We start from the raw sequence: 25,409 nt of genomic DNA, 5'->3' as shown, positions 1-25,409 counted from the left end.
CAGCTGGTCCCCCTCCCAGCAGGGGCGGCGCCAGGGCCAGCGCTGGGACTTCGCCCCGAGGACCCGGCCGCGTGGGAGGTGGACAGCCTCGTCGCAGTCAAGCGTTTCAGAACGAGTGAGAGCCGCCAGGAGGCCGTGCGCGGCCCCTGAGGTCACATCGCTCTGGGGGGCACTCCCACCCCCATGTGCCCCGCCCCACTCCCAACACGGTCCTTTGGGGGCGGCGGGGGCGGGGGGAGACACCATCAGATGTACATGGCACAGCGCTATGGGGGGCCCTCCCTCCCAAGTGGGGGCGTCAAGAAGGGCTTCCCAGAAGAGGGGGCATCTGGGCGCAGCCGCCAAGCAGGTGCAGCAGCACCGCCACCGTCCCACCACATGGCGCGCTTATCTGCGCCAGGAGTTGACCCAGATTTAGTCATGAATGAACCGGCCGAGCGTCGAGCCTCTAATTACTTTTCACTTCCCCTGGTCACGCATTATGCATTGACAGCCAGCGAGGGGAGCGGGCAGGAGGAAAAGCAGGCAGCACAATTAATTTCAGCTTCAATTGTTCTCGCCCCCCCCCCGCCCTCCCCATGGGGGGAGCCTTTTTTAGCTCATGTTTCACAAACACCTTAAGGGGTCCAGCGGGCGGCCGATGGTAGCGGATGCTGGGGCACCGCAGGGGTGGGGGACACCAGGTCTGTTATCAGACACTGAATTAAGACCCTGCAGGAAGGGCCAGGCCAGGAACACAATGTCCTCCGGACAGAGATCTGTCCCCACCAACCCGAGCCCTGGCTGTGGCCGCTGCATGCCAGGACTAAGGCTCCCCCACCCCAGGATGCGAAGCCCGCGGCTGGCCCCCAGCAGGGCCTGAAGGGCCAGGAACCTACCAGCGACCCCCCCCCTACCCCGCTGACGGCCGAGAGGACACAAAAACCCCCTCTCTGGGTCTTTGGACATCCCTCCCAGCAGCCCGTACCTCGGGCACAACCTTGAGCTCCGACACCCTCACCTGACAGGTCGGCGACCGTCGAGGCCCTGGCCCGAGGTCCTGCCGATCCTGGGCGCTCACAGAGGGCCTCTGGGCACAGCCACATCCACTCTCCAGGCAAAGAGGAGTCACCACACACACGGGACCAGGCCCGAGCGCCCTCCTGTTCAAGCGGCCTAAGCAACAGGCCCGTGAACGTAGACCCCGCCTGTCCCGGGGCCCAGAGCCCCAGCAGGCAGGCTCCCCTGCTCGCCCAGCTGCACACCCCCTGTCTCTGGCATGGGCCCGGCACTAAACGCTGCTGAGGGCTCTAGGCCCACATCCGTCACTTCCTCCTGCGTGAAGGGACAGCAGGTTCTGTGCTGTGGGGTGGAGCAGGCCCAACCCAGGGGGGCTTCCTGGAGGGGGCTGCATCTAGGCAGACACCTGACAGCACAGGAAGCAGAGGAAAAAGTGCAGAGCCAGCAGGACCCAGAGGAGGTAGCAGACATGGCTCCGAAGGACCAAGGGGCACAGGGTGGGCAGAGGGCGCGCAGGGCCAGGCAGCAGGGGGAACATCACCCTGCGGGCACGGGGGAGCCACGCAGGTCATGCAGGGAAAGGACGGTCTCGTGGGGAGGGGAGGTGGCCAGGAGAAGCAGAAGCAGCAGGCCCCGGAGCCCAGAGCCACTGCAGCCTCCCCCCAGCCTGCTGCTGGAGCCCAGGCAGGAGCCCAGGGCCCCACGCCCACCTTCGCCAAAGAAATCTGGGCCATGGGTGCCCCGGGCTGGGGATTTTGTCGCGAAATCCGGTTTCCCCCACTCTGCAGTGCTGAGTCAGGAGCCCAGGGCGGGGGCGGGGGCGGGGGGGGGGGAAATCACAGCCCCTTCCAGCAGCGTGGGCAGGAAGTCGAGCACACTGACACCCAGGCCCAGGCCAGGCTACCCGGACCCCTCCCTGCCCAGCACCCCGCCCTGGGACCCGAAGCCACAACACCCTCCCTCACGTGTCAGCGCAGGAAGGACCCACTTGGGCCCGGGGACACTGGGGCCTGGGAGGACAGGGTGGCTAGTCCATGTCTGGCGAGGTCCCTGTGGCGTGGACCAGGGACCTGCAGAGGGCAAGGACGCCGGGGCTCAGGCCCGGGGACAGTCTCAAGAGGAGGAGGCCCTGGAATCAGGATCTGGGGGCAAAGCATTCCAGCGGGAGCAGGACGGTCCTACCAGGCAGAGGCAACAGTCTGCGCAAAGGCTCAAAAGTGGGGACACACAGGCCACAGCCCAGAGGGGAACCTCTCGGGGCTCTGCTCGGCCCTTGGGACCCCGGGGCTCAGGGGGGCGGTGCCGGGGCTGGGGGGAGTGCTGACCAGGCGGGACCACCCCACTTGGGAGCCACGAGGGCTGGCAGCGGGCCCGGGAGTGTCACAGGCAGGAGGGCAGGAGGGCAGGAGGGCGCCAGGACGTCACATGCGCTGACCGAGCCCCGCCCCGCCGGCTTCAGGGAGGAAGCGCTCTTTCCCACAGTTACGAAAGAGCCTCGTCGCCCAAGGGGGGGCAGGCCCGGAATCACACCCCCCGGGCCCAGGGAGGCTCGTGGTGGGGGCGGGGGGGGGGGGCGGAGCCCACCCACCCACCAGGACCCACGCCCCTCCCAGGACTCGAAGCCGGGAGAGGCCGGTGGGGACTTAACCCACCTCCCATCCGCGTCAAGGCCACACCGGGCAGTGGTCTGGCTTCCTGGCCCTGGGAGAGTCCTGGGCCCCAGAACATTCTGGAACCAGCTGCCCCCGAAGCCGCCCCTCCCAGGGAAACACTTCCTCTGGGGAGAATCCCCACATCCTCCTGGCCCGTCGTTCCCAGCCCACCCCCGGGCGCTCCTTCTCAGCCGCCACCCCCACCCCGCACCAGAGCCCGAAACTCCTCTGCCCGCCCGCAGATGAGGGTCCGAGGGGCCCCCAGTCACGGCCCTTCCCGGCCCCAGGCAAGAACTAAAGGTCTGGCCCTACACCCTCACGACCACCCCAGACGACAGGGTCAGCCGCCCACTCCACAGACGACACCCTCCAGGCTCAGAGAGGGCGCCGCCGCCCCAGGCCACCTCCCAGGCAGCGAAGGGCAGCCCTACCAGCCGGACACCTCCGGCCACACCGCCTCCCCAGGGCAGGGCGGGTGGAAATCCCGTCTCCAGGGCCGCTCCCAGGAGGAGGTGCCCCCCACCCGCCTCGGCCACAGAATTCGGTTTCCTGGCCTCTAATCAAGAGATCACCCAGAACCCTGGCACCCACTCGTGCATGGCTGCGGGGCCTGAGGACACATGGCTCACACCAGGGGAAAAAGCCACCTCGGCGCCGGACGACAGCCAGCGCTGGGTCTGGCGGAGCCAGCCAGGGCAGGAAGGGCCGGAATCCCAGACCTACCGGGGGGGTCTGGGCACTGCCGGAGCTGCCCATGCTGGCCCTGGCAGCCCACCCAGCACCGCCGGGGTGGCAGAGGGTCCCAGGGACCAGCGAGGCTCAGCAGGACCGAGTCCAGGAGCCACTGCCAAAGGACGGAGTGACGGGCACACAGCGGGCACCTCTGGCGAGGAGGGCGACGAGGCTGGGCGCCCGCGTCCTTCGTCCGTCCCCACTCACCCGGGCGGCCCCCTCCTGACCCGCAGAGCCCATGTCCTCCGGTGTCTCGGCACACCGGGGTGTCCGCCAGACTCATTCGTCCACGCCCGGACCGCCCGGCGCCCGGCGCGCAGCACGCACTGAGGGCTGAGATGGACCTTTCCGCGTGGAAATGTCTGTATCCCGTGACCCCATCCAGGTGAGCAGCTCCCCGAGGTCCGGACCACACGGCCTTCTGTTCGGACCCCACGGCCCCCTACCCGCCGTGTGCTCAGACCTACAGCAAGTCCTGGATAAACCCTGCCCCTCCGCCATGAGGGGCAGCACCCCAGGGACCTTGGCAGAGGCACCCCGGCTCTCTGCACCTGCCGTGTCTACACCACACTCGGGACCGACTGCCCCACAACCACGATCTGTGTGGCCTCGGGGATCTGCTCGGCCTCTGTGTGGTGGGCAGTGCAGTGCGCTGGACACAGGCCGGGCCCCGGGCGCTTGGACGGCAGCCCACCAGTCCCCCTGCCTGAACCCTAGCCCCTCTCGGGCCTGGCCTTTCCCTGGCCTGAGTCCAGGGGTCCGGAACCCCACCCCCCAAATGCCCATGAGAGCCCCAGCTGTGCTCCGCAGGCAGGCAGGCAGGCGAGGCCCCCCACCCCAGGCCAGGCTACAAGCCCTTGAGATGCCCCCCCAACCTGGGGGTTACATTTCCCACGGCCAGCAGCCCCCATCACAGGGAGACCTCCGTTGGCCAGCCCCTCCAATGACCCTGCTGCCGCAGAGTGGGCTCGGCCAACCCCGCGGCAGGGCTGGACCCTAGGCGGGGCGGGCCTGGGCCCAGGGCAGATGCAGACTGAACGAGGCCAAGCCCAGCCCTGCCCGCGGCGCACCTGCCAGGTCTGAGGCAGAAACACTGAGTATCTGTTTGCCCGCGGCCCACCCAGCAGGCACACCCACTCTGGTCACCCCTTCTCCTCTGTCACGACACCCCAAACTTCCACTTCCAGCCAAGAATGCGGGGAGTCAGGTGCCGAGGCCCACCCACTCCCCACGGCTGGTCCCGGGGGTGGAGGGGGCCACCCTGCAAGCTACCTGGGGAGGGCGCGCTCCCCAGGGCCAAGGGTGTGCGCGCCACGCTGCTCACGGGGTCTCACATTTGCCTTCCCCGCGGCCCCAGGCCGGGCCAGGAAGCCGGGTGGAGGCCAGAGGGCGGGGGCCTATCGAACCCAGAGTTGCTAAAAAGAGCCAACGGGGAAGTAAAAATAGGAAATAAAAATAAAATTGCTCCCGCCAGCCCTGGTTGTTTGTGTAGGAAACAAGGCATCTCCCCGCCCTGCTGGGCAGGCTCAGCTCCGGGCCCCTCCCAGCCAAGGAATGTCCCTCCGCCTCGAGCTCCCCCACCCCCCACCCAGACAGGTAGCGCCCCAGAGAGGGACCCCCCAGAGTCTGGTTCCAACCTTGCCTCTGCCACTGCCCAGCCAAGTGACCCCGGGCGAGGAGCTGGGCGCCCTCTCCGGGCCTCCGCCTCCTGGCCAGCGCCGGGCGGCAGATCCACGCCCTACCCCAGGCCCAGCACCCCCTGGGGCCTGCCACGCGCCTCTCTCTGCCAGGGCCCCCTCCAGGACCCTTGCCACCCGCCCAGCCCTCGGCCCCAAGGTGGGCGGTCGGGATACGAGCACCAGACGGCGGTGGCGAACGGGCCTGGCTCCCGTGCAGCTCAGACCTCAATTTCCTCATCTACGCGATCAGAGGCGCTTCCTTCCTCGTTGGGCCTTCCCGGGGCTGGTGACAGGCTTGTTCACACTAGAGGGTGCATGACTGACCCCGGCTGCAAGACCGGCCGGCTCTCCCAGGCGCAGAGTTGTTTGGAAAGGGAGCCTCTGCTCCGGGGCAGGGACACACCAGGGGCCGAGGGTCCCCGGTGGGGCCAGGCTGTGGCGCGCGTCCAATCCCCCACCCACCCACCAGCAGTGTGAGGACTGCCCTGCCCGCTCGCCCAGGCAGGCACTTGCTGGGTCAGCGCCCATCGATCGGTTCCCGCCAAGGGCACCCGCTGTGAGGGCACGGGGACTGCACACCATCGGTGATGCTGCTAGACCCGGGCCAGCGGGACACGCACCGTGGAGGAGCCCCCCCGCCCCCCACCCCACGTACCCTGTAGTGTCCTCGTCACCCCCAGCGCCCCTTCGGTCCCCACTGCTGGGTCTAACACGCATCGAACCCCTCGGGAACTGGGGTGAGCTCTGGGGGACTGGCCAGGGAGGTCCAGGGGTGGCCTCCAGGGTCTGACCCAGCACCGGTCGTCCCCAAACCACCCTCCCCATGACAGCCCGAGGTCTTTCGAGAACATGCAGCTGCTCTCAGCCCTCCCCAGCCTCCACCCTCAGCAGAAACCCCGATTCCCGGGACGGCCCACTTGCCCCTTCCCCCCTCTTTTTCGAGCTCCCTCCGCCCAGCCGGGCCTCCCTGCCCCAGGCACCTGCCCAGCCAGCAGCTCGGCCTGGGCTCCCAGCCTCGGGCCCACGCTCACGGAGGGAACCGGCCCACGAGGACCGGGGCCCATCTCCAGCCTGCACTTGCCCGTGCGGGGCACGGGGAGCACACACTCACACGGGCACATGCTCATACATGGGCTCACAGCCTTTCACCCCCACCCACAGAGGCTCGCACACGTGCACTCTGGCACCGGGGAGACCCTGCCTGGTCTCAGCACCCTCGTGGTCCTGGCTCCAAGTCTCCAAGGAGGGTCTGGTGAGGATGGGCTCCCTGGGGCGTGGGGGTGGGGGGGACAGGGAGCAGCAGACAACACAGCCCACTCCCAGGCCTGGCCTCTCTGCCGAGCTCCCTCTGAGCCGGCCGCGGTCCCATGGGTGAGAGCAGAGGACGAGAGGGCAGACCCTGGGCCCTTTGGCCTCGGGCCCTGGGGCCAAGGCCAGAGGGAGAGCCTCCAGCAGCCCACCAGTGCAGGCACATGGGCCACGAGCACCAAGCAGAGTCCAGACAGCCAGGGACACTGCAGCAGCAGTGAGTCAACTCAGAAACCTGGGGGGTGGGGGGGTGCTGTGCAGGGCCAGCCACCGAGAGGGGCCAGAGGTCAGCAGGGGAGGGAGCCCCGGAGGGGAGTCTCCCCAGGACCCGCAGGTCCCGAGGAGGCCTGCCACCCCCCGAGGCCACACTGCACCTGCCCCCTCCCCTTCCCAGGGGCCGGGCAGAGCCCAGGGCCCAGCCTCAATGCCGACTGAAGTGATGGCCAAGGGGCTGGGGGGGGTGCGCGGCTGCCCCCCTCTGATAACGAGCGCCACAGCTTATCGGCCACATCCAGGACCTTCACGGGCGCAGGAGCCATCCCTCCCCCATTCGTCCACCGGCCACGAGAGCGTCCCCGCTGCCCAATGCGGGAGACACAGCAACTGTCCACAAGCAGATAAGTCTCGGCAGGGAGCGCGGGCAGGGGGGCCGCTGCGGCTGGGAGGCGCGCGCGGGAACTGCAGCCAGCCAGGGCGGCAGGAGATGCGACCTTGCCCCGTGACCCTGGGACAGCAGGTGGGAGGGGCGCCCCCCAGCTGGGGGCCGTTCAGCCTAGAACCCGAGCTGCCCTCGGTCCTGCAGCCAGACGGCACCCCACGGAGGTGCTCTGGATACCACAGCCTTTTCTTTTTATAAATCCCATCCCATGCCAGCCACGGAGCCAGGAATAAGCTGGCAGGGATCAAACGCTCGGTGGCAGCCCATCACGGGCCGGGGCTGTACCTGCATACCTGCCCACACTTCCGGCCTGGAAGGGAGGTTCCGGGACCCCCAGACCGTGCTCTGCACTTTGCCGGCAGCATCTCCCGCTCCCTGGGGCTGCCTTGAGCCTCATGCGCAGCTGCAGAACGAAGCTGGGGACCCAGCCCAGGCCAAGGCTGCCTAAAGGCGCCAGCTCTAGACGGCCCAGCTGCCTGAAAGCACATCAGCCTTCCAGATGCTCAGGCCAGAGGCCACTCCTGCCTGTTTCCACTCCCCTGCCCCGCCCTCCTGCCCCCACTTCACACAGCAGCAGAGCCTCCTACAAAGCATGGGCCAGACCCCACCCTCTCCAGCCCAGGACCCTCCAACAGCTGCACCTCCCCAGGAGCAGAATTTCCAGAGCCTTCCCCATGCTCTCCGACACCACCTCTATCCTTTCCCCTCGTGGCTGGGCTCCAGCCACACAGGTAGATTCCAGGGGCTCTGAGGGGGAGGCCCAGACAGACAGAGCTAACATACACATCTGAGCATGCAGAAACTAACGTCTCCCAGGCAAACTCCTATGCATCCTTCATGACCCAAATCAGAAAGCCCAACCCACTGAACACCAGGGCAAGCTGAAAACACCTCTGTGCTCCCTCTGCTCCCAGTAGTCCGTCCCCCCACCACCACACTCACAGTGTCCCCTCGCCCACACGAAGGCAGGCCTGACCACAAGAGGCAACCTCAGCTCCCCACTCACTACGAGTAATCTACCCCGACACACACTATCAGCCGCACTTCACAGAAGAGAAAACTGAGGCCCAGAGAGGTCTTAAAACACTGGTCCAGGAGTTCCCATCATGGCTCAGTGGTTAACGAATCCAACTAGGAACCATGAGGTTTTGGGTTCGATCCCTGGCCTTGCTCAGTGGGTTAAGGATCGGGCGTCGCCGTGAGCTGTGGTGTAGGCCGCAGACGCAGCTCAGATCCCACGTTGCCGTGGCTCTGTCATAGGGCGGCAGCTACAGCTCCCTAGCCTGGGAACCTACATATGCCGCAGGTGCGGCCATAGAAAAGACAAAAAAAAAAAAAAACTCTGGTCCAAGGTGATACAAGTGGTAGGGCTGGGGTAGGGCTAGAGTCCATCCCAGTCCATCTGACTCCAAGCACCACTCAGCATCTAGGGGGCTGGGCCTCAGTTCTGCCTCCGCGCTGGCCAGCAGGAGGCCCACGCCTGCAGACAGACAGCCAGTCAGAAGGACGGACGGATGAAGAGACGGCGGGCAGGTGAGAGGTTGGCTCAGAGGCTCTCAGCCAGGCGTTGACTCCCCTGCTCTGGCCCCATCAGCGAAGGCTCAACAAGATGTGCTGAGCAGCAGAGGAAGGAACCAGGTCTCAACAGGGACAGTCAGCTGGGGCTTGAGGCCCCCACTCTGCATGTGGGCACCGAGCCCAGGGGCAACCCAGGTTCCGGCCAGCAGCAGGGGTAGCTTCATCTACGGGCACGGCTGGGGGCAAGGCCCCCCCAAGGCAGGAACACACAGGCAGCAACCTTGGCCTCAGGCCGCCTCCAGGGCTCCTCGGGCCCCCAGGTGTGACTCCAGACCCAGGGGTCCTGCAGAGTGGGCCCCCACCTGTGGCCCCAGGCTCTCCCAGCCCCACTTGCAGGAATCAGCACCAGGGTAGAAAAACAGCAGGACCTCCCTCCCTTGAAAGGCGGACGGACCCCCAGAGGAGGGGTGATTCAAATAACAGCAATGTTAACAGTGTGCCTCGCGAGGGTGGCTCACCCCCCACGACACTTCCGAAGCCGGGGGGGTGGGGCAGGGGCGTCATTTGCCGAAAGCACCAATTCAATCAACAAGCTTTCTCCAAGGCTGGTGCGGCACCTGGCACGGTGGGCCGGGCAGCAAACGAGACCTTTGAGCCAAGCCCATGGTGAGCTGGGGCACCCAGAGGTCTCGGGGCCCCACAGGGCAAAGGGCTGCGCTCATCAGCGGCATCGGCCGAGGGTCCGGGCGGGGGAGCAGCGGCCGTGTGCTTCCTACCTCCAGCTCGGCCCATGGCCCTCCTTCCATCTCGCAAATGAGGAAACCCAGATAAGCGGGGAAGAAGCCACAAGCCCCCGTCACAACGTTCACGTGGCAGAGCCGGATCGGTTCGGGCCTGGGGCTCCGAGCGTGCCCCCCACCCCGTCCCCGTCCCTGGTCGGCAGGATGCAGGGGCCGGCCTCCTGGGGGTGAGCGGCCCTGGAGTCCCAGCCTGGGGGCGGGGGGAGGCTGGTGCCCCTGAACGGCTGCCAAGGGACACAGGAGAGGGAAGGGGACAGCCCTGGCTCCCTCCTGCTGTCCTGCCCCTCCAGCCGGGCCCAGGAAGGCAGCCCCCAGCACTGCCCCGCCCCGGGCCATGGCTCAGCTCGCCGCTGAATGAGCCCGGAGCGGTCTGGCACCCAAGGCCCAAGGCCCCCACCTCCCAGCCCTCCTCCTGACCTTGATCCTGGGCAGAAAGTCCAGGAGCCGGGGTGGGGCGGGGGCTGCTCCGCCACCTCCCGCGGACTCTGGCCCCAGTCACAGCTATTTTCCTCACGCACGCAAGGAGGGAGAGGCCACCACGCAGCTCAGCTCACACGGGAGGCTCCAGGGCACGTGACATCTGGCGCTGCCCACGAGAGGGGCAGGGGCGCTGGGGATGGACCAAGGGATGTGGGGACAGACGGAGGGGTGGGGAAAGGCCCCCCAACTGCTCGGCCGAGAGGGGCCCAACCCTGGCCCCTGCACCCAGGAGCTGGAGCTCCGAGCTGGCAGAAGGACACGGCGGGCCAGCGTGGGTCACACTCCAGACAGGGCCATCCCAGGGCCCGGGGAGCAGAGGGGACAGCAGGCCAGCCGAGAACGGCTCAGAGGGGCTGCAGGCAGCCAGGCTGGGGGCCGCCAGGTCGCAGCCAGGCCCGCTCCCAGCCTCACCTCCTCCCAAGGTTAATTATTCCCAGAGCAGCTGACCACAGCCCCGCACAGACCCCGGGACCCGGCGGCCAGAGGCCACGCAGCCCGCTCCTCCAGGGAGGGCCCCTCCCCAGGGACCGCCTTCCCACAGCCCGCCAGCAACCCTGATGTATCCCCGAAAACCTGCCCACGTCGCCTCCTCTTTGAAGCCTCCCTGGCTTTCTCAGGCGGTTTACCGGTGAGGCAACGGAGGCCCAGAAAGGTCATTGCACCAGCCCAGGGCCACACAGCCCCCAGCTCGGAGCCGCTCCTTCGCCCCACGGGGGAGCCTCTCTCACCAGCAAGCGGGGAGCACGAGAGCCAGAAGGCAGAGTGAGTGGGAGGGCTGGGGGCTGCGGACACCCAGCAGAGCCCCGACCTCCACACCGGGGCCCGCCTGAGTTCCGGGCTGGGAATGCCAGGGCTCAAGCACGGCAGGGGCCGGCCTGGCCTCGGCTCGGGCCTCTGCAGCCCCTGCCCTGAGCCACCCAGCCCCCCACTCATAAGGTTCCTGGCGGCTCCCCGCCAGCACCTCGCCCCAACTCTCCCAGCTGCGGGACCGTGGTCCCCACCCCAGGCACCCACCTCTCCCCCAGAGCCCACGTCCTGTCCCCTCCACAGGAGGAAGACATGGAGCCATTTCTTGAAGAGCTGGTCCCCAGCTATGCCACCCCAATCGCAAGGCCACCAGCTCATGGGAACAAGGCTCAGGGGGGACGGACGGAGGCTTCTGGCAGCGAGGGGGCCTCAGGGAAACCGAGACCAGCCCAGACATGCGGCAGGCGGGTCACAGAGCAAACGGGACATCCCCCACCCCAGGCTGCGGCCCTGCAGGGGAGGGGCTCTCCTGCCCCCCGCCCCCGGGGGGGTGACCACCTGCCTGCCCAGGCAGGGCAAGACAAAGGGGTTCAGGGGTCCCCCCCAAAGCTCCCAGGAAGAGCAATGGCAGTCTCTGCTGAGGGCACCTCAAAGCCACTCCAGAAGAGGCCGGGTCACAGGGTGCACAGCAGGCACTGCCCGTCTCTAGAAGGACCCCCGAGGTGGGCCCTCACCAGCCGAGCTCCCGGGGCCTGAAGCCCTCCTCCCTGCCACCAGGGCCCATCCACATGGAGGGCTGAGCTCGGGGACAGCTCAGCACAAGTCACCACCGCCGACCAAGGCCACCCATCACCTGGCCTGGCCTCTGAGGGGCACGAGGCCGGCGGAGCGGACGCTCTAGACACAAGGCCTGGATTTCCTGGAGAGCAAGGGCCAGATGGGCCCGGGCACGTTCTGCACAGTGTGGGGTGAGCTGCCACCGATGGCCAGTCTGGGGTCACCTCCACCCCACTCCTCCACCACTCGTGCCTTCCTGGATGCCAGGCCGGGTGCCACGGGGGCACCCACGCTTCAGAGCGCCCACCCTCATTGGCACCTGCTCTACGAGGACGGCCAGGAGCCTGCCAACCGCACCGCTCAACTGACCCTGCTGTGTCCTTACGAGGCGGTGACGTTACCTCAAGTACACATGGGACACGACGGCAATGAGCCCAGTCAGCCGGGGACCCCGCCCCGTGCCCGCTCTACGCGGCACACAAACCCACGACAGGGCGCAGGCTGGCTGGGGAACGCAGGCTTCCAGGGGACAGGGCCCTGCAGAAAGGCCGGGAGGGGACCAGGACAGGGAGCTCCAGGTGGGGGCCCTGGGCCAGCCGCCTGACCCCGCCTGCCCCAGAGGGCTTGGCGGAAGGCGGCCGTCCATCAGGCGCTCAAGAGCACAGCGACTCCGGCCACCTGGGCTGTCACCACCTGACCTCTGCCCGGGCCAGCGCGGACACTTAAGCTAAATGGGTCGGTTATGGGTGCTTAGATCCCTCCCTGGGGGCTCCCTCGGTTCTGGGCGGCAGCACCAGGAAGCCTGTTGAATCAGTAACCTCATTACAGCCCGGCAGCCACACCCGGGCCGGCTTTGAACTCCGCAGGGTTTATCCACGGCCGCTGCAGGAATTACACACGGCTGGCCCAGGGCCCAACTCGCTCACCGCCCCCCTCCACGCTGGAGGCTCGGGACTGAGAGGGCCGCAGCCTCGGCTGAGACCCACGGCCGCCGGCCCCACACCCCCGCCCAGCCAGGGAAACTGAGGCACAGCGGGACGCCCCTGTTGCTCAGACGGGCCTGCAGCGAGCAAGGTGGCCAGGGCCAGGCTCAGGCTCGGAGTCACGCCTCTGCGACCTCAGCCCCAGCGGGCGGTGCTCCTGGTCCCTGTCTCAGGAACTCGAGCCAAGGGCCAGCCACGACCATCTGAGGACAGAGAACCTGGAGGGGACACCTCACACGGAAGCCCTTGTGTCTCCAGCCCCAAGGCGAGTTCCCACCCTAGCTCTCAGGTCCCTGCCCTGGCCCCCACAGACGGCCCATCCCCTGCTCCCCGCGCTTTATCGGGTGCTTTGGGCCTGACGCGACCTCGCCCAGCCCCCCAGGTCCCTCAAGAATTTGCTGCCATTTGCACATGGGGAGGAGCACACGCAGCCCAAGGACAGGCCAAGGGCCAGGCGGGGACAAGGGGACAGGAGGAGAGCCAGGGCCGGGCAGGAGGGGGGGCTTCCTCTGCCCGCCCCACGCTCAGGGAAGGGGAGAGCCCCAGCCCAGCCTGCCGGCCCAGCCTGAGCCCCCCAGGAAGCCCCTGGCAGTCCTCGCCCCGACCCAGGCTGCTGTGCTGAGTGGCCCAGCCAGGGCCCAGGGCTGGGAGCACCTGGCGGGTCGGGCTCCGGGCCCAGCCAGGGCCCCCCCTCCTCCAGCGCACCCTCTGCACGGAGCTGGAGGCCTATTTCCCACTGAATAGCACCACGACCCCCATGGCCCCGGGACCCGCCTGGCGCTGTGCCTCCCAGCCACCTCTCACACGATGCCACCTCCCCCAGCTCTGGCCACACAGGCCTCGGGCCTTTGTCTCAGCTGACCCTGCGCCGGGCGCCCCTCCCCCACCACCTGTCGCAACCCGCCTCTCCTTCAGCGTCCAGGCCAGGACTGGCTCCAACGGGACGCCTGCGCCACCTCCACAGCACACACCCACCTCCACGGGGCGGCAGGACCAGGCCGGCGCTCGGCAGGTGCGCCCCAGGCGCCTGGCGGACGGAGCCCAACCAGCAGACCCGAGTCCCTCGGAGGAAGGGCTCACCCCGACCCTGTTAGATCAGCCGGGAAGGCCGTGCACACGTGCGTGTGTGCGTGTGTGGGCACGCGTGCCCACAAGCACTAGCGTGAGCGTGTGCGTGCATGTCTGTGTGTGCACGTGGACGTGTCTACGTGTGCAGTCTTGTATGTGGACGTGTGAGTGCACTGGGGGCGGGGAACAGGGAGATAACCGAGGCCCCGCCCTGCCCTGGGGACCCAGTGTGGCTGTCCTCGCCCAGCACCCCCAGGTCCCTCAGGAATCTGCTGCCAGACAGGTCTGCCCTGGCGGCGGAAGGAAGCGGGGGCACCAGCCACGGGGGTCCTCGGGCAGCACCTCTGGCTGCTGACCTAGCCCACGGTTTTCCAGCCTATCCAGACCCTCGACCCTGCCCCACCCCCAGCCAAGGACAACGCTGGCGGAGGCTCAGGGTCTCCACTCCCCAGACAGCCTTCACCCACCGGGGTGAACGGGACAGAGCAAACTCAGAGAAGCTTTGGCCCCCACCGCGTCTCCCACCCTCTCACCCCAGGGCGCCCCGGGAGCCAGGAGGGGGCGCAGACCCAGGCTCTACCAGGCAAGTGGCTTCCGAAGATGCCACCTGAGGGGGGCAGCAGTGCCCCACCCCAGGGACCAGTCCTGGCCCAGCTGGTGCTCGGGACCCCCGACTGGGAAACCAGTTTACAGAGGAAGAGCAGCGAGACGGCCCAGAGGCGCGGCACCTCGCAGAGGCTGTGAGAGACCTCAGGGCAGGCCTGGGCTTCCCCACCGGCTCAGTGGGCCATCCCCGTGCCCGTCGCCAGGTCCTGCGAATCCAGACCCAGGTCCACAAGCAGGTGCCCCGTGGATGCAGCCATCACGTGCTCGGAGGGGCGGCCCTGGCCCAGACCAGCCGGGAGAAGTTTAGAAAAATGGGACAGGCAGGGACCAAGGAGACCCACCTGGGTGCCAGAGAGCAAGGTAATCGGGCCCCGAGGGGCCGCCTGGCTCACCTCCACTCACGCGGGGACAGGGGGACGCGGGACGAGGGGACACGCAGACGCAGGCGCACGTAACAGGCGGGAGAGCCCGGTGTAGCCGGAGCCGCCGGGAGGGGGAGCGAGTGCGGCGTGAGCGTGCTCACGCGGGCCGACACGCGCGTGTGCGTCCCACTCTCCCCTGCGTCGGCCTGGGCCAATTTTATTTAGCTGCTTTCTGCTCCATTTCACGCTCATTCGGCTGCTGAGCTAGACAATTGCTTTGTAACTCTAGGGTGCAATTTCCCCGTCTGCGAGGCGCTGGGCCACAACTGCTCGGAACATCTCGCACCAGGCTCGGGTGCGTGCCCGCGAGGCCCCCGCCCCACCCGCCTCCTGCGGGCCCGGGGAGGGTGCAGAGCAGGGGCCACCCGGGGCCCCGGCAGGGCCCGCTCCGCGCGGAGGAGGGCGCCGGGGGCCGCCCTCCCACCCGGCGTCTGCCCCGCACCCTGGACGGCACCAGCCGCCTCGTCTGCTCCGTGGTCCTGCTCTGGTCTGACCCTCGAGACCTGGAGCTCACCCGGACTCGGGCAGGGGACACGGGGAGGCTCTGGCTGCCGGCCTCACCTTTGAGGAGGGGCACCAGGTACACACGTTCCTACCACAAGATGGGCAGCACCACCGAGAAGCCAACGCAGGGTCCCTTCTAGAGACGGAGAGTCGAGGCTCTGGGAGGCCAGTGGGCAGGCCACACACACAGGCAGCAGGGACAGAGGACCCAAGCCGCAGGGGCCTGACCACCAGCCCAAGGGGACACAGCCCCCCAGGAAGGTGCAGCTCCCAAGCCCCACCACCACCCCAGGGACGGCCAGGTCAGTCACTGCAGAAAGAGAGCAGGTGCCGGGAGTGACAAGGGGGCCGAGGAGGAGGCCGAGGAGGAGCAGGGGGAGAGCGAAGACGCACCTGCACCTACGAAACGTGAAGGGAGCAGATGGGGAGGCAGGGTGGGGCGCGGCCCTCTCCCCCCCGCCCCCCGCTTCCGTGGCGTCCAGGAAACAGACCTGCAGAGCGTGCGTGGGACAAAGGTCTCGAGGGTGACCCCCAGACGGACACCAGCCCCGCCAGCCACCCAGGCTCTGAGTCCCAACACACAGGCCCCCGAGGGCCCGGACCCCTGCCCATCCCTGGCCCTGCCCGGTGGCCCGTTCCGTGGGAACGGACCTGTCCGTGGCTCGCCCCAAGACCCGGGTCCCCGGAGCCAGCTACAAAGGACAAACTTTGACAAAGCAGGACAAGGAGGAGAAGGAAGGGAGATCTTGTCCGGGGCCAGCTCAGGGGCCTCTGCTCTGTCCTACGAGCCCAGGGGCCCGCAGCCCTAAAGGACGGAGACCACCGCCCCCCGAGACCACAGCCCTGAAAAACAGCAACTGTGGAAAGAGTCAGGGCCACCGGCAAGATGAAACTCCGCGGGCGGCTTCCACTGGCTCCGGGCAGGCATTTGGGGCCTTCATCCCCCCCATCACCTCCTGTGCAGCCGAAGTCTGTCTCGCCTCCACTTACTGCCCCCCAAGAGCCCGTGCCCCCCACCCCCGCCGCGCACCCACTCCGCGCTACACAGTAATTCCACAACCAGCCCCTGGGCCTCCCTTCCCAGGGCCACCAATCGAAAGCCACCCCCAGAGCCACAGAGGGGGTGGAGCCAGGGGGCCAGGGCAAGGCAGGCAGAGGGCCTCCTGGAGGAGGCGGTGCAGCGGCCCGCAGGCCCTGAAGGACAGGCACAGCTGGAAGAGCTGGTGGAGCTGGGGGCAGGAGCCACCCCCATGCGAGCGCGGCTTCCCGAAGCTCCGCCACGCCAAACCCCAGCTCAGAGCTGCCCGGCCCTCCATCCGTGGCCCTTCCTGGGCGCCCCTAGCTCGTCCCACCCCTGCTTGGGCTGCATGCTGGGCCCAGGCACCGCAGACAGGCAGCCAACCCCAGGCAAGGACGCCGGCCAGCAAGGCCACGGCCACGGCCGGGCCCATCTGAGGGCTGTTTTTCTCACCCTGACACTTCCCCGGTCAACAAACAGAGCCCCCTCCGGAGTTTACCCAAACAAACGCCCCAACAGTCGGCAGTGCCCAGGCCAAGACAGGACTGCCTGGTAGGCCGGCCTCCAAGCCCGGCCTCCAAGCCCGGCCTCCAGAGAGTCACGTGACCCTGTTATTTCGGGAGGCCCCGGAATGTGCTCTATTTTGGGTCCCGAGGGCTCTGATGTTACCAGAAGCCCCTCATCAGGACTCTAAGCTCCTCCGTGTCCCCAAGAGCCGCCCAGAGGGTGGCCTGCGGGCCTAGTGCTCGGCTACTGGCCCCCCATCCCTCCCCGGGGAAACGGGCCTCCAGCAGTGGGGCCTCTGAGGTCTCCGCAGGCTGAGCCTTCCCGTTCCACCGTCCAGACCGACGCCAGCACAGGCTTTCCCCACCGGGCACGAGGCAGTGGGCAGTCCTGGGCAGCAGGAGCAGGAAGCAGGGGCCGCCGTGGGCAAGCTCCTGGGCCTCCAGACCTGTACCTTGGGCTCGTCCCTGCCCGTCCCTGGGGACTCCTGGGTGGGGAGAGCCAGCGCCCCGGCCCACCAAGCCCCGAGGCCGCGGGTGCTGGAAGGAGGAGCCCTCTGTCCAAGGCCCCGAAAGTGGCCCGACAGCCGTTAAGGGGCAATGCCACCTTCCCAGCAGCTCCAGGTCTGCCCCAGGCCCCTGGCCACGCCTGGACAAGCCAGGCCTTCTGACACTCAGCCCCCACGAGGGATTAGGCCGTGTTGACAAAAGGGCTTAGGCAAGTAGCCGCTTAAATGGACCTTCAACTCCACTGGACTTCAGAGCTGGTCACAAGCTTAGAAAAAAATAAAGTGTAATCAGAGCCCAGGGCTCTCTGCTCAGGCCTGGGGCGCGGGCTGCCTGGGAGGCCGCAGGCTGGGTCTGGGAGAAGCCGCTGAGCCTCCTTGCGGCCTGGGGGAGGGGACAGCACATGACACCCCTCCAGGTTCCGGGGGCACCCCCTTTTCTCCTCGTGGGGGCTCCAGCACAGCCACCCTGAGGCCCGGGCCCTGCATGTGCCAACTCCCAGGGCCCTCTCAGGATGTCAGGACCTGTCCTGCTCCAAGCACCCAACCTTGGCCCTACCTTATCAGGGGCGGGGAGGGGAGCATTCTTGTTCCAGAAGGATCCTCCAGGAGAGCCTGGCTCTGTGTGGGGGGGACGCAAGCGTGCAAAGCCTTAATGGGGCAAAGGAGATGCTGACCGCCCCACGCCAGGCCCGGCAGCCACGGCGAATCACAGATAACTCAGCTTTCATTTTTGCTCCACACCCACAGCCACCACAGGCTGGGGGCCCATCCCTTTGTAGCCTGTGGCCCCAGTCCCTCCCAGCCAGTTTTCTCATCTGCAGAATGGGCACGAGGGCCCGCCCTGGCGAAGAAGGAGGGCGCTCAGCCTGGCACCTGCAGAGGTCTTCCTTGTACACAGTCAGGGAAGGATCTTCTTCGGTGTGACAAACTTGGAGCCCTACCCCAGTGCCCCAGCCACACACCCCCCTCCCCAGCGCGCTCACCCCCACCCAGACATGGGGGGGGGTGCGGCTCCACGAGGCTCCCCTCCACCGCCTAATCTCACCAAACGTCCCTGCAGCTGTGCTGCGTTCTGGCCGCCAACCCCGCGGCCAAACTGCACCCCAGGCTGCAGGAGGGTGGGCAGGCACGAGGGGCAACAGAGCGCGAGTTTCATTCATAATCAGCTGTTTTCATTTCCATTCAGCACAAATCCTTCACCCAGCCTGACAGCCTGGCTGCCGGCCCCACCACCAAATTAATATCCTTCCCGGCGCTCGTTTATAAAGTCTCCCCACCCCCTCCCTCCTTCGCAGCCTCTCCCGGGCTCCCAAACCCTGGGGAGGACACTGGCTGGGGGCACCCGGCCAGGCCCCCTCGTCCTCCTGCGTGGGCCCGGAGTTGGACGGCAGTCTGGGGCAGGGGAGCCACAGGGCGGGATGGCAGCAAAACTGGCCCTCCGTGCTTCTAGCGTGTCCTCCCGCAAGAGCAGGGCCAGCTCCAGCGACCGCCCGGGGAACAGTCGGGTGCGCCAGAGCGAGGGGCCCCGTTTCTGGAATAGGGCCTTCCCAGGTTTGATGTGCCCAGGCGGCCGGCCCCTTCATGACCCTGCCCACCCGCGCCTGGGCCGCTCTGGGGGAGGAGGGGTCCCGAGGGTTCCAGGGCCGGCGGCCTGCTGGACTCGGCAGCAGCCCGGGCGGCGGCGCAGAGGCCGTCCGATGCCAAGGGCTGCCGGAGGCTGCGAGCGCACAAGTTGCACCGCCCCGCCGGAGCTGGGCGCCCGGGGCCGCGGGGGCTCGGGACGCTGCCAGGCAGGGCCCGCAGCCCCCTCGTCCCGCCGACCGGCCGCCTCTCTGGCCCCGCCGCCGGCCCGCTGCCGGATCACCCTCCGCCAGCAAGTCGGCGGCCCGGCGCTGACCGGGGGCCGCCCGCCGCCTTCGCCCCCTCCCCTCCCGGCCGGCCCGGGGAAAAGTTACCCGGCCCACCCGCTCCGCCCGGCGCCCCAACTCCGCGCGGGCCGGCGGGGGGCGCGGGGCCGAGCGGGGCGGGCCGGGCCCCCGCGCGCGCCGGGAACGCGCCCCGCCGCCGCCGCCGCCGCCGCCGCCCCCGCCGCCGCCGCCCGCGAGCACTCACCGAGCGGCAGGAAATGTTTGGTGTCCATGTCTGCGGCGATCTCGCGGCGGGAGGGCGGGCGAGCGCGGCGGCCCCCGGCGCGGCCGGCCGGGCCCGGGCGGCGGGAGCCGGCGGCGGCGGCGGCGGCGGCGGCGCGCGGAGGCCGCGGCGCGGCGAGTTGTTGCAAAAGTCGCCCAACAATGTAAACTACTTGTGCTGCGCGCCGCCGCCGCGCGCCCGCGCCCGCGCCCCCGCCGCGCGCGCCCGCGCCCCGCTCCGACCGCTGCGGCGCCGGCGGGGGGGCGGCGGGGGGCCCGCGACGGGCGCGGACTCGGCGCAGCGCCGCCGCCCGCCCAGCCTGCGTGCCCGCCCAGCCCCGCCCGGAGTGCACCCCCCCGCCGGTCCCCCCGCCCGCCCGCCCGGAGCGCGCCGCACCCCCCCCCCCGCCGCCCGCCCCGCGGCCCCCCTCTCTCCCCCCGCCCCGACGCGCCGCCCGGAGCGCGCCCCCCGCCCCCCGCGCGCCGCCCGCCCTGCCGCCGAGTTGCAAGCTAGCGAGCGCAGTGCAAACTTGCAAGTTTCCCTCCGCCAGGGGTTCCCGGGAGCCGCGCGGGGGCGGCGGGGGGGGGGGCGGGGGGGCGCGGGCGGGCGAGGCCGGGGCCGAATTCCTTCCCCCCCGCCCCCAAAAAACTACCCGGCGAAGCAGGCGGAGAGGAGGGCTGGCGCACCGGCACGGCCGGGCCATTGTCTGGGCGGCCACACAAAGCGGCCAGCGGCGCTGCGCGCCGACCCTGGGTGACACGTGGGGAAACTGAGGCCCAGAGTGGCCGCGAGCCCTGTCGCGGCAGCATCGGCTCGGCTCCGTGGTCTGGGGAGTGTCTTACTTTCTGGAGCCCCCAGTCCGCCCCCACTTTCCCGCTTGGGACTACCAGAGACCGAAGGGCACCCCCAGCCCCGCCCCCACGGCGGGGACTGACCGCCGCCGGGCAGGGGGGTAGGGGCTCACGCTGTGCTGAGCGGTGGCCCGGCCCTCAGGGAGCCCTGTCGAAAGGCACCGGGCTGGGGACGAGCTGCCCCCAGATGGGTGCTGACTCTGTGGCCGGTGGCTATTTTTACGCCTCGGATAGTCCTCTGCCCTGACTTCTAAATTCATGACTCGTTTGTTTAAAAGCGAAAGGAAGGACGCCTGACCCTGCCGCTGCAGTTGGGGTTCGGGTGTGAGTTACCTGCGCGGAGCAGAGCCTCCTGAGCATGCGCAGCCCAGGCGCCAGGCTGTGCTTCCCTCCTCACCCCACCCCTGCCCCGCCCCACCGCTTGCTGCCATGGGACACCTATATTCCCAAAGGTGAACCTGTGGTGATCCAGGCTCCAGGAGGCAGGGGGGCGTCCCAAGGTCACCCAGCTGCCAGGTGGGGGGTGGGGGGGGCCTCTAATAGGGAAGGGGGTGATGACTGAGAGCGGGTGGCCATCACCGCTGCCCAGGGACCACCACGGCTCTTGGCAAGAGAGGAAGTCCTACCTGCCACCTGTGAGACCTGGAGAAGCCTCATCACCCCTCTGGGCTTCACCTGCCCTCTGTGGAATGGAGGAGCAACAGGACCCCTCCCACCGGGCAGCCAGGAGTCAGATACCACCAGGGCCACTGAGACCCCTCCAGGAGGAAGACCCCAGAGCCACCTGGGGCAGGAGCAGGGGGGAAAGCGCTGGTTGGGGAGCCCTCCCTCCCCCCGCACAACCACAGGTCATGGCCCAGGCTTGTCCTGTCCTCCTGGCTTCTGCTTGACCTGTGCTCCCCTCCCCCACTCTAGAAGGCCTCCTGGTTGCTGGATCCTGGGCCACCTGCCCACTGCGCCCGGTCCACCACCATCCCCTGCCCCAAGCAGCAGCCTATTTAATTGTGGTTCTCATCCACTGTCATCACAGCAAACCCACTCCCCCCCTTTCCAAACCACGGCCACCCGATTCTAAACCTGGTTTCCTCCTGCCAGGGCTGGGGGCTGGCAAGCATGCAGGAAGGAGCAGCCATGGTGCTGACGTGTCTGGGGAGAAAGCCCCACTTCGAAGGCCTGTCTCCAGCTCCTCTGGCACGGCCCTACGCATGTGCACCCATCGTCCTATCCTGTCCTCCTGACCTGTAGCAGACCTCGCCTCTCCTGGCAAGGAGGAGGCCAGATGCCCTCACCACTCGGCCGCCCCTCTGGGCATAGGTGACCCGGAGCCATGGCACCCACTTCTTTGCTGATCATCCCAACAGCCTGTGGGCAGCGGGCACTGCCATTCCACCTGGCTGGTGAGGACAGCAAGGCTAGGAGAGGGGACACCGTGGGACACGTCACTCTGTGGTGAGGGGGGAAGCCAACCTTTGAGCCCAAGGCCTGTCCTTGGAACCTCTGGGCCACCGAGGGGGTAAGTTTGCCCAGGCCTCAGGGGTCCCCAGTGACCTTCGATGCAGCACTGCCTTCCTGCCCCACCCCGTGGGGACAGGCCATCCATGCTGTGTCACCCCAGGTCATGAGGTGGAGAAGGCGAGGCTGTGTGGGTGGGGGTGAGGGGGTGAGAGAAACGTGAGTGGTCCCCATGTCCAGTGCCGTAGATCAGTCAGTCATTCGACAAACATCTGCTCAGCGCTCACCACGAGGCCAGACCCTGTGCTCGGGCTGGGTCCTTGGGTGGAGGTGTGGTCCCAGCTGGACGGGCGTGGATGGGATCCCAGCTCTGCCTCTCACCAGCTGTGTGGCCCGGTCCGTCACTCCCTTCTCTGTGTCTCAGTCTTCTCATCTGTGAAGTGGGCATGGCCACCCCCTCCCGCTGAGTCACGGAGGTGGCTCATTGAGGTCATACAGGCAGAGTCTGGCCTCAAGGAAGAGGAGCTCCGTAAGTGATGCTGCGACCACTGCTGTCATCGCTGGCTTAGGCCCCTGGGAGCCCCAGCGCAGAGGGCAGGTAGGACACGCCCACAGGAGCTGCTGTTTGAGACGGAGAGTCACGGGCAGCCCGGGAGTGGGAGAACAGTGACCGGAGGGTGAGGACGTGTCCAGCCAGGGGGCCTGGACAGCTTCTGGGCATGGCTGGTTCCTGAGCTGGGTTTCGAAGGAGGGAGGTTTTCATCAGATAGAAGCAGGGCTGAGAGCACTGCAGGCAGAAGGACCGGCATGAGCAGGGCCCGGAGGTGGGAGGTAGTCGGCACGTCGCAGGAACAGCCCGTTCAGCGGGCAGGTCAGAACACGCCGGGCAATTGTGGGAAAGCTGGTCCTGGAGGCCTCGAAGGCTGAGCTCAAGCATCCGAAGTCACCTGCTTGAGACAGTGGGTTGCCTGGGACCTGGGCGCCCAGCCCCACTCCTCCCACCCCCTGGCCACGGAAAACTTGAGACTCCATTCGGAACTGTTGGCGCCTGGAGCCAGGGAGCCACACGCAGGCGGATCCGCTGAGGATGCGAGAGGGGGCCTCTATTCCTCAGAGACCCGCGAAGGCGTCCCCCAGCCCCAGCCTCTCCCAGGGCTCCAGGCCGCGGGCACAGTGGGGCGAGCCCGGAGTCCAGAGCCCTGCAGACCTGGCTCCAGTCCAGCCTCAGGGCCTACAGAGGCTCAGCCTCGCCTCCCCATCTGCGGAGGGGCGGGGGGCAAGGGTGCTCAGAGAGCCGGCCGGCTGGGACCGGGAAAGGGAGCCAGCTGCAGGGGAGGCGAAGGCCCCGCTCCCTGCTGGCAAGTGTGCACGCTGTGTGCTATTCCTAGTCCTCGCTCTCCCCTCAAGCTGGGGCTTTTTGGTGCGAATGATCCCACAGGACACCGCCCTGGACGGTGGCTGCCCCATTTGGAGACGCCAGGCCCAAGCTAACCATGGAAAAAACCGCCCCCAGCCTTCCTGCCATGTGCTTCTGCAGCCAAAAATATTTTTATAGTAATATCCATCTATTTACAACCTGGGATCTGAGAGGGTTTTGTTTTTTGTTTGGCTTTTTTTTCCCCCTGAAGGATGCTTTTTAAGGTACTTTGGCCTCTTCCACGCGCCTGTCTCAGCTCAGTCTTGTAAACAGTCTCCGGAATCGCTTGGTGAATAATATTTTTAAAGGCCGGTGTCTGCCAGGCTGGGGCCCCCGAGACTGGCGTCTGGGTGGACGGCTCCCAGCAATTCCAGGGGCACCAGGGGGCACCTTGGCGCTTCCGGTTCCTTCCCCCAAGGGAAAGTCCGTGGGATTCCAGCCTGGCGACCCCTGGGATGTCACAGGGGTTTGGGGCCCTCAGCCCTCATCAAGCAGGGAAGAGTCTTCCAAGACCCCCAGCCCAGAGGCCCTCTTGGGGGTGACAGTCTCTGTCCCTGGTGACGGATGAGTTGAGCTGGGGGAGGGGTGGCGGGTGGGGATGGAGCCCAGAGAGGCAAAGGCTGGCCGAGCCCACGTGGGAGGCAGATGGAGCTGGCCGGAGTCCTGGCCTGTCTCGCCGTCATCGGGGGGGGGGGGCACCAGGAAGCTGCCTGGCCACACTCGGCCTCCAGTCTGTTGTACTCGGAGAAGGGGGGGGACACGCGGGGGAGGAGAGGACGCCCTCTGTTAAATGTCTGCAGCCCTGCAGGACCTTGACCGCAGCTCCCAGACCTGAAGGACAGCTGGCCCTGCACCCCCAGCCCAGTGCACAGGCCAGAGAAAGGTTGGGTTCCGTGTGAATCGGGTGACCTCAAGGCAAGCAGCTTTGCTCCATCACGAGGGAGCCTCGTTCCAAACCTCTGGGAGCTGAGGGCGGTTTGGCGCCCCGGCTCCTGTGGGACAGGCCCAAGGGCATAGGGGCTGCTTTGTGGACAAAGCCCAGGATTTCAGGGCGGCTCCAGGCAGGAGCTGGTGGGTTCCCTCCAGAGGCCTCCAAACAGATGGTCCTGCCAAAACCCCAAGGCCACCTAGAAGGGGTCATGGATGCAGGGGCGGGGAGCGGCTCGGGGGTTTAGAGGATGCCAGGGGGCGTCCAGCGAGCCCGGGGTAGCAGAGAAGGGACCTGCCACACACTGCCAGCTCCACCCCCAGCTCTGCCGACGGATTCCTGCCTTCCCGTCTCACAGAAGGCGATGCTGAGGCTGAGGGGAGCCGTGACAGGCTGCAGGTCATGCAGCAGCTCCAGCGCCGAGGTCAGCAGAGTCACAATCGAGGTGGACGGTCCGACCCCGTAGGGACAAGCACCCACTTCGGCCTCCTGCCGTCAGAGAACGGCTCCACCTTCAGGCTCCCCACCAGTGTGCAGGTGTTAAGACCAGAGTCCAGAGCAAGGGCCAGGCTGCAGACTGGGAAAACTGGGTGCTGGGGCAGGAGCCGGAACCGGGAGGCCAAGCCTGGCTCCGCCACCGACTCTCACGTGGTCCTCTCTGAACCTCAGTCTCTTCGTCCATAAAATGGGAGGAAAGAGCCAGCTAATCACAGAGGTTTTTTGTTTTGTTTTGTTTTGTTTTGTTTTTTTCACATGAAGTAAGAACCTATCAACAGGGACCTCAGTGTTAACACATCCTGGGCGCTGAGGAGAAAAGCCGAAGCCAAGAATCCCAGCCTGGGGCACCGATCCCGTCCCCAGCCTGGCTCTGATGACGGCTCTCCTATCCAGACGCCGCCCACCAACCCAGAAGATAATGTGTTTTATCGGGGCCATTTATTATCGACAATTGCTGCATAAATCTCCCCGAATCCACATACATATACAGAAGAGATGGATAAATAAGACGGGCCGAGCCGCCGTGCTCAGTCTCACTGATGTAGTCTTCCTGCCCCCATAAAGATAACGGGAGATGATTCATAATATTTATTTGACAGACATGATATGAACCGTAATAGCCTGTTGGGATTAAAAATATCCGTACGTCTCTGTCACCCACCGGCGTGGTTTAAATATTATGTATGTGGCCACTGCCGCAGCAGGGCGATGAGAGCGGTTCTTGATAGCGGCCATCGGAGGAGCTGTTCCACGTCGAGCAACGGGGAAGTTACAGAGGGGCTGGCCCCTTGCTCCCTGGGCTGGCGACCGCGGGCCCCCCAGCCCCAGACCGGCCAGCAAGCGGGGTAAAGGCGGCCTGGCACACACTCTCCTGCGGCCCTTGGCCGGCGGGTCCAAGGAGGGCCTGGACTCGCTCCAGGCCTACAGCTTGGGTCTGATGAAGCTGCCCTTCCACAGGGGGGCCCCTGCAAGGCCCAGGCCTCGCACTCTCTGGCCAGAGCCCCCCATCTGGTCAGCCTGTCCCCTGCCTCCCTCCACCCAGCATAGAGCGCCCGTCACTCATCAGGTCCCTCCCAGCTTAAAACCCTTCCCTGCTCCCCATTGCCCTTGGGATAAAGTCCAAACTGCTGAGAACACCGGCCGGGCCCTGCCTCCCTCCCTCCCTGAGTC

General features: G+C 67.3%; 1 protein-coding gene and 1 long non-coding RNA gene across 6 annotated transcripts in view; one reads left to right on the top strand and one right to left on the bottom strand.

The window, feature by feature from the left end:
* RXRA (retinoid X receptor alpha) overlaps positions 1–19,917 on the bottom strand; it is a 94,384-nt gene extending 74,467 nt beyond the window's left edge. Inside the window, exon 1 of one of the 5 annotated variants that reach the window (XM_021071454.2) lies at positions 19,746–19,917. In XM_021071454.2, the coding sequence (XP_020927113.2) occupies positions 19,746–19,902 (157 nt within the window). In that variant the 5' untranslated portion in view covers positions 19,903–19,917. Of the gene's footprint in view, positions 1–13,308; positions 13,540–16,404; positions 16,427–17,519; positions 17,584–19,075; positions 19,264–19,745 lie in introns of those variants that run through there. The other 4 variants (XM_021071477.2, XM_021071514.2, XM_021071488.2 and 1 more) reach the window with 4 other exon arrangements.
* On the top strand, positions 19,564–24,895 carry LOC146407331 (uncharacterized). The gene is made up of 2 exons (XR_014842337.1): positions 19,564–19,624; positions 21,040–24,895. It is a non-coding gene; the product is annotated as an uncharacterized LOC146407331 (long non-coding RNA).
* Positions 24,896–25,409: the final 514 nt, after the last annotated feature.

This window comes from Sus scrofa, chromosome 1, assembly GCF_054392235.1.
Source record: "Sus scrofa isolate SSC_HxYL_T2T_F1_AM1 chromosome 1, Sscrofa_HxYL_maternal_Yorkshire_Landrace_v2.0, whole genome shotgun sequence".
NCBI classification, from domain to species: Eukaryota; Metazoa; Chordata; class Mammalia; order Artiodactyla; family Suidae; genus Sus; species Sus scrofa.
Note: the sequence above shows the minus strand (reverse complement) of the source record. Positions and strands in the feature narration are given on the sequence as shown.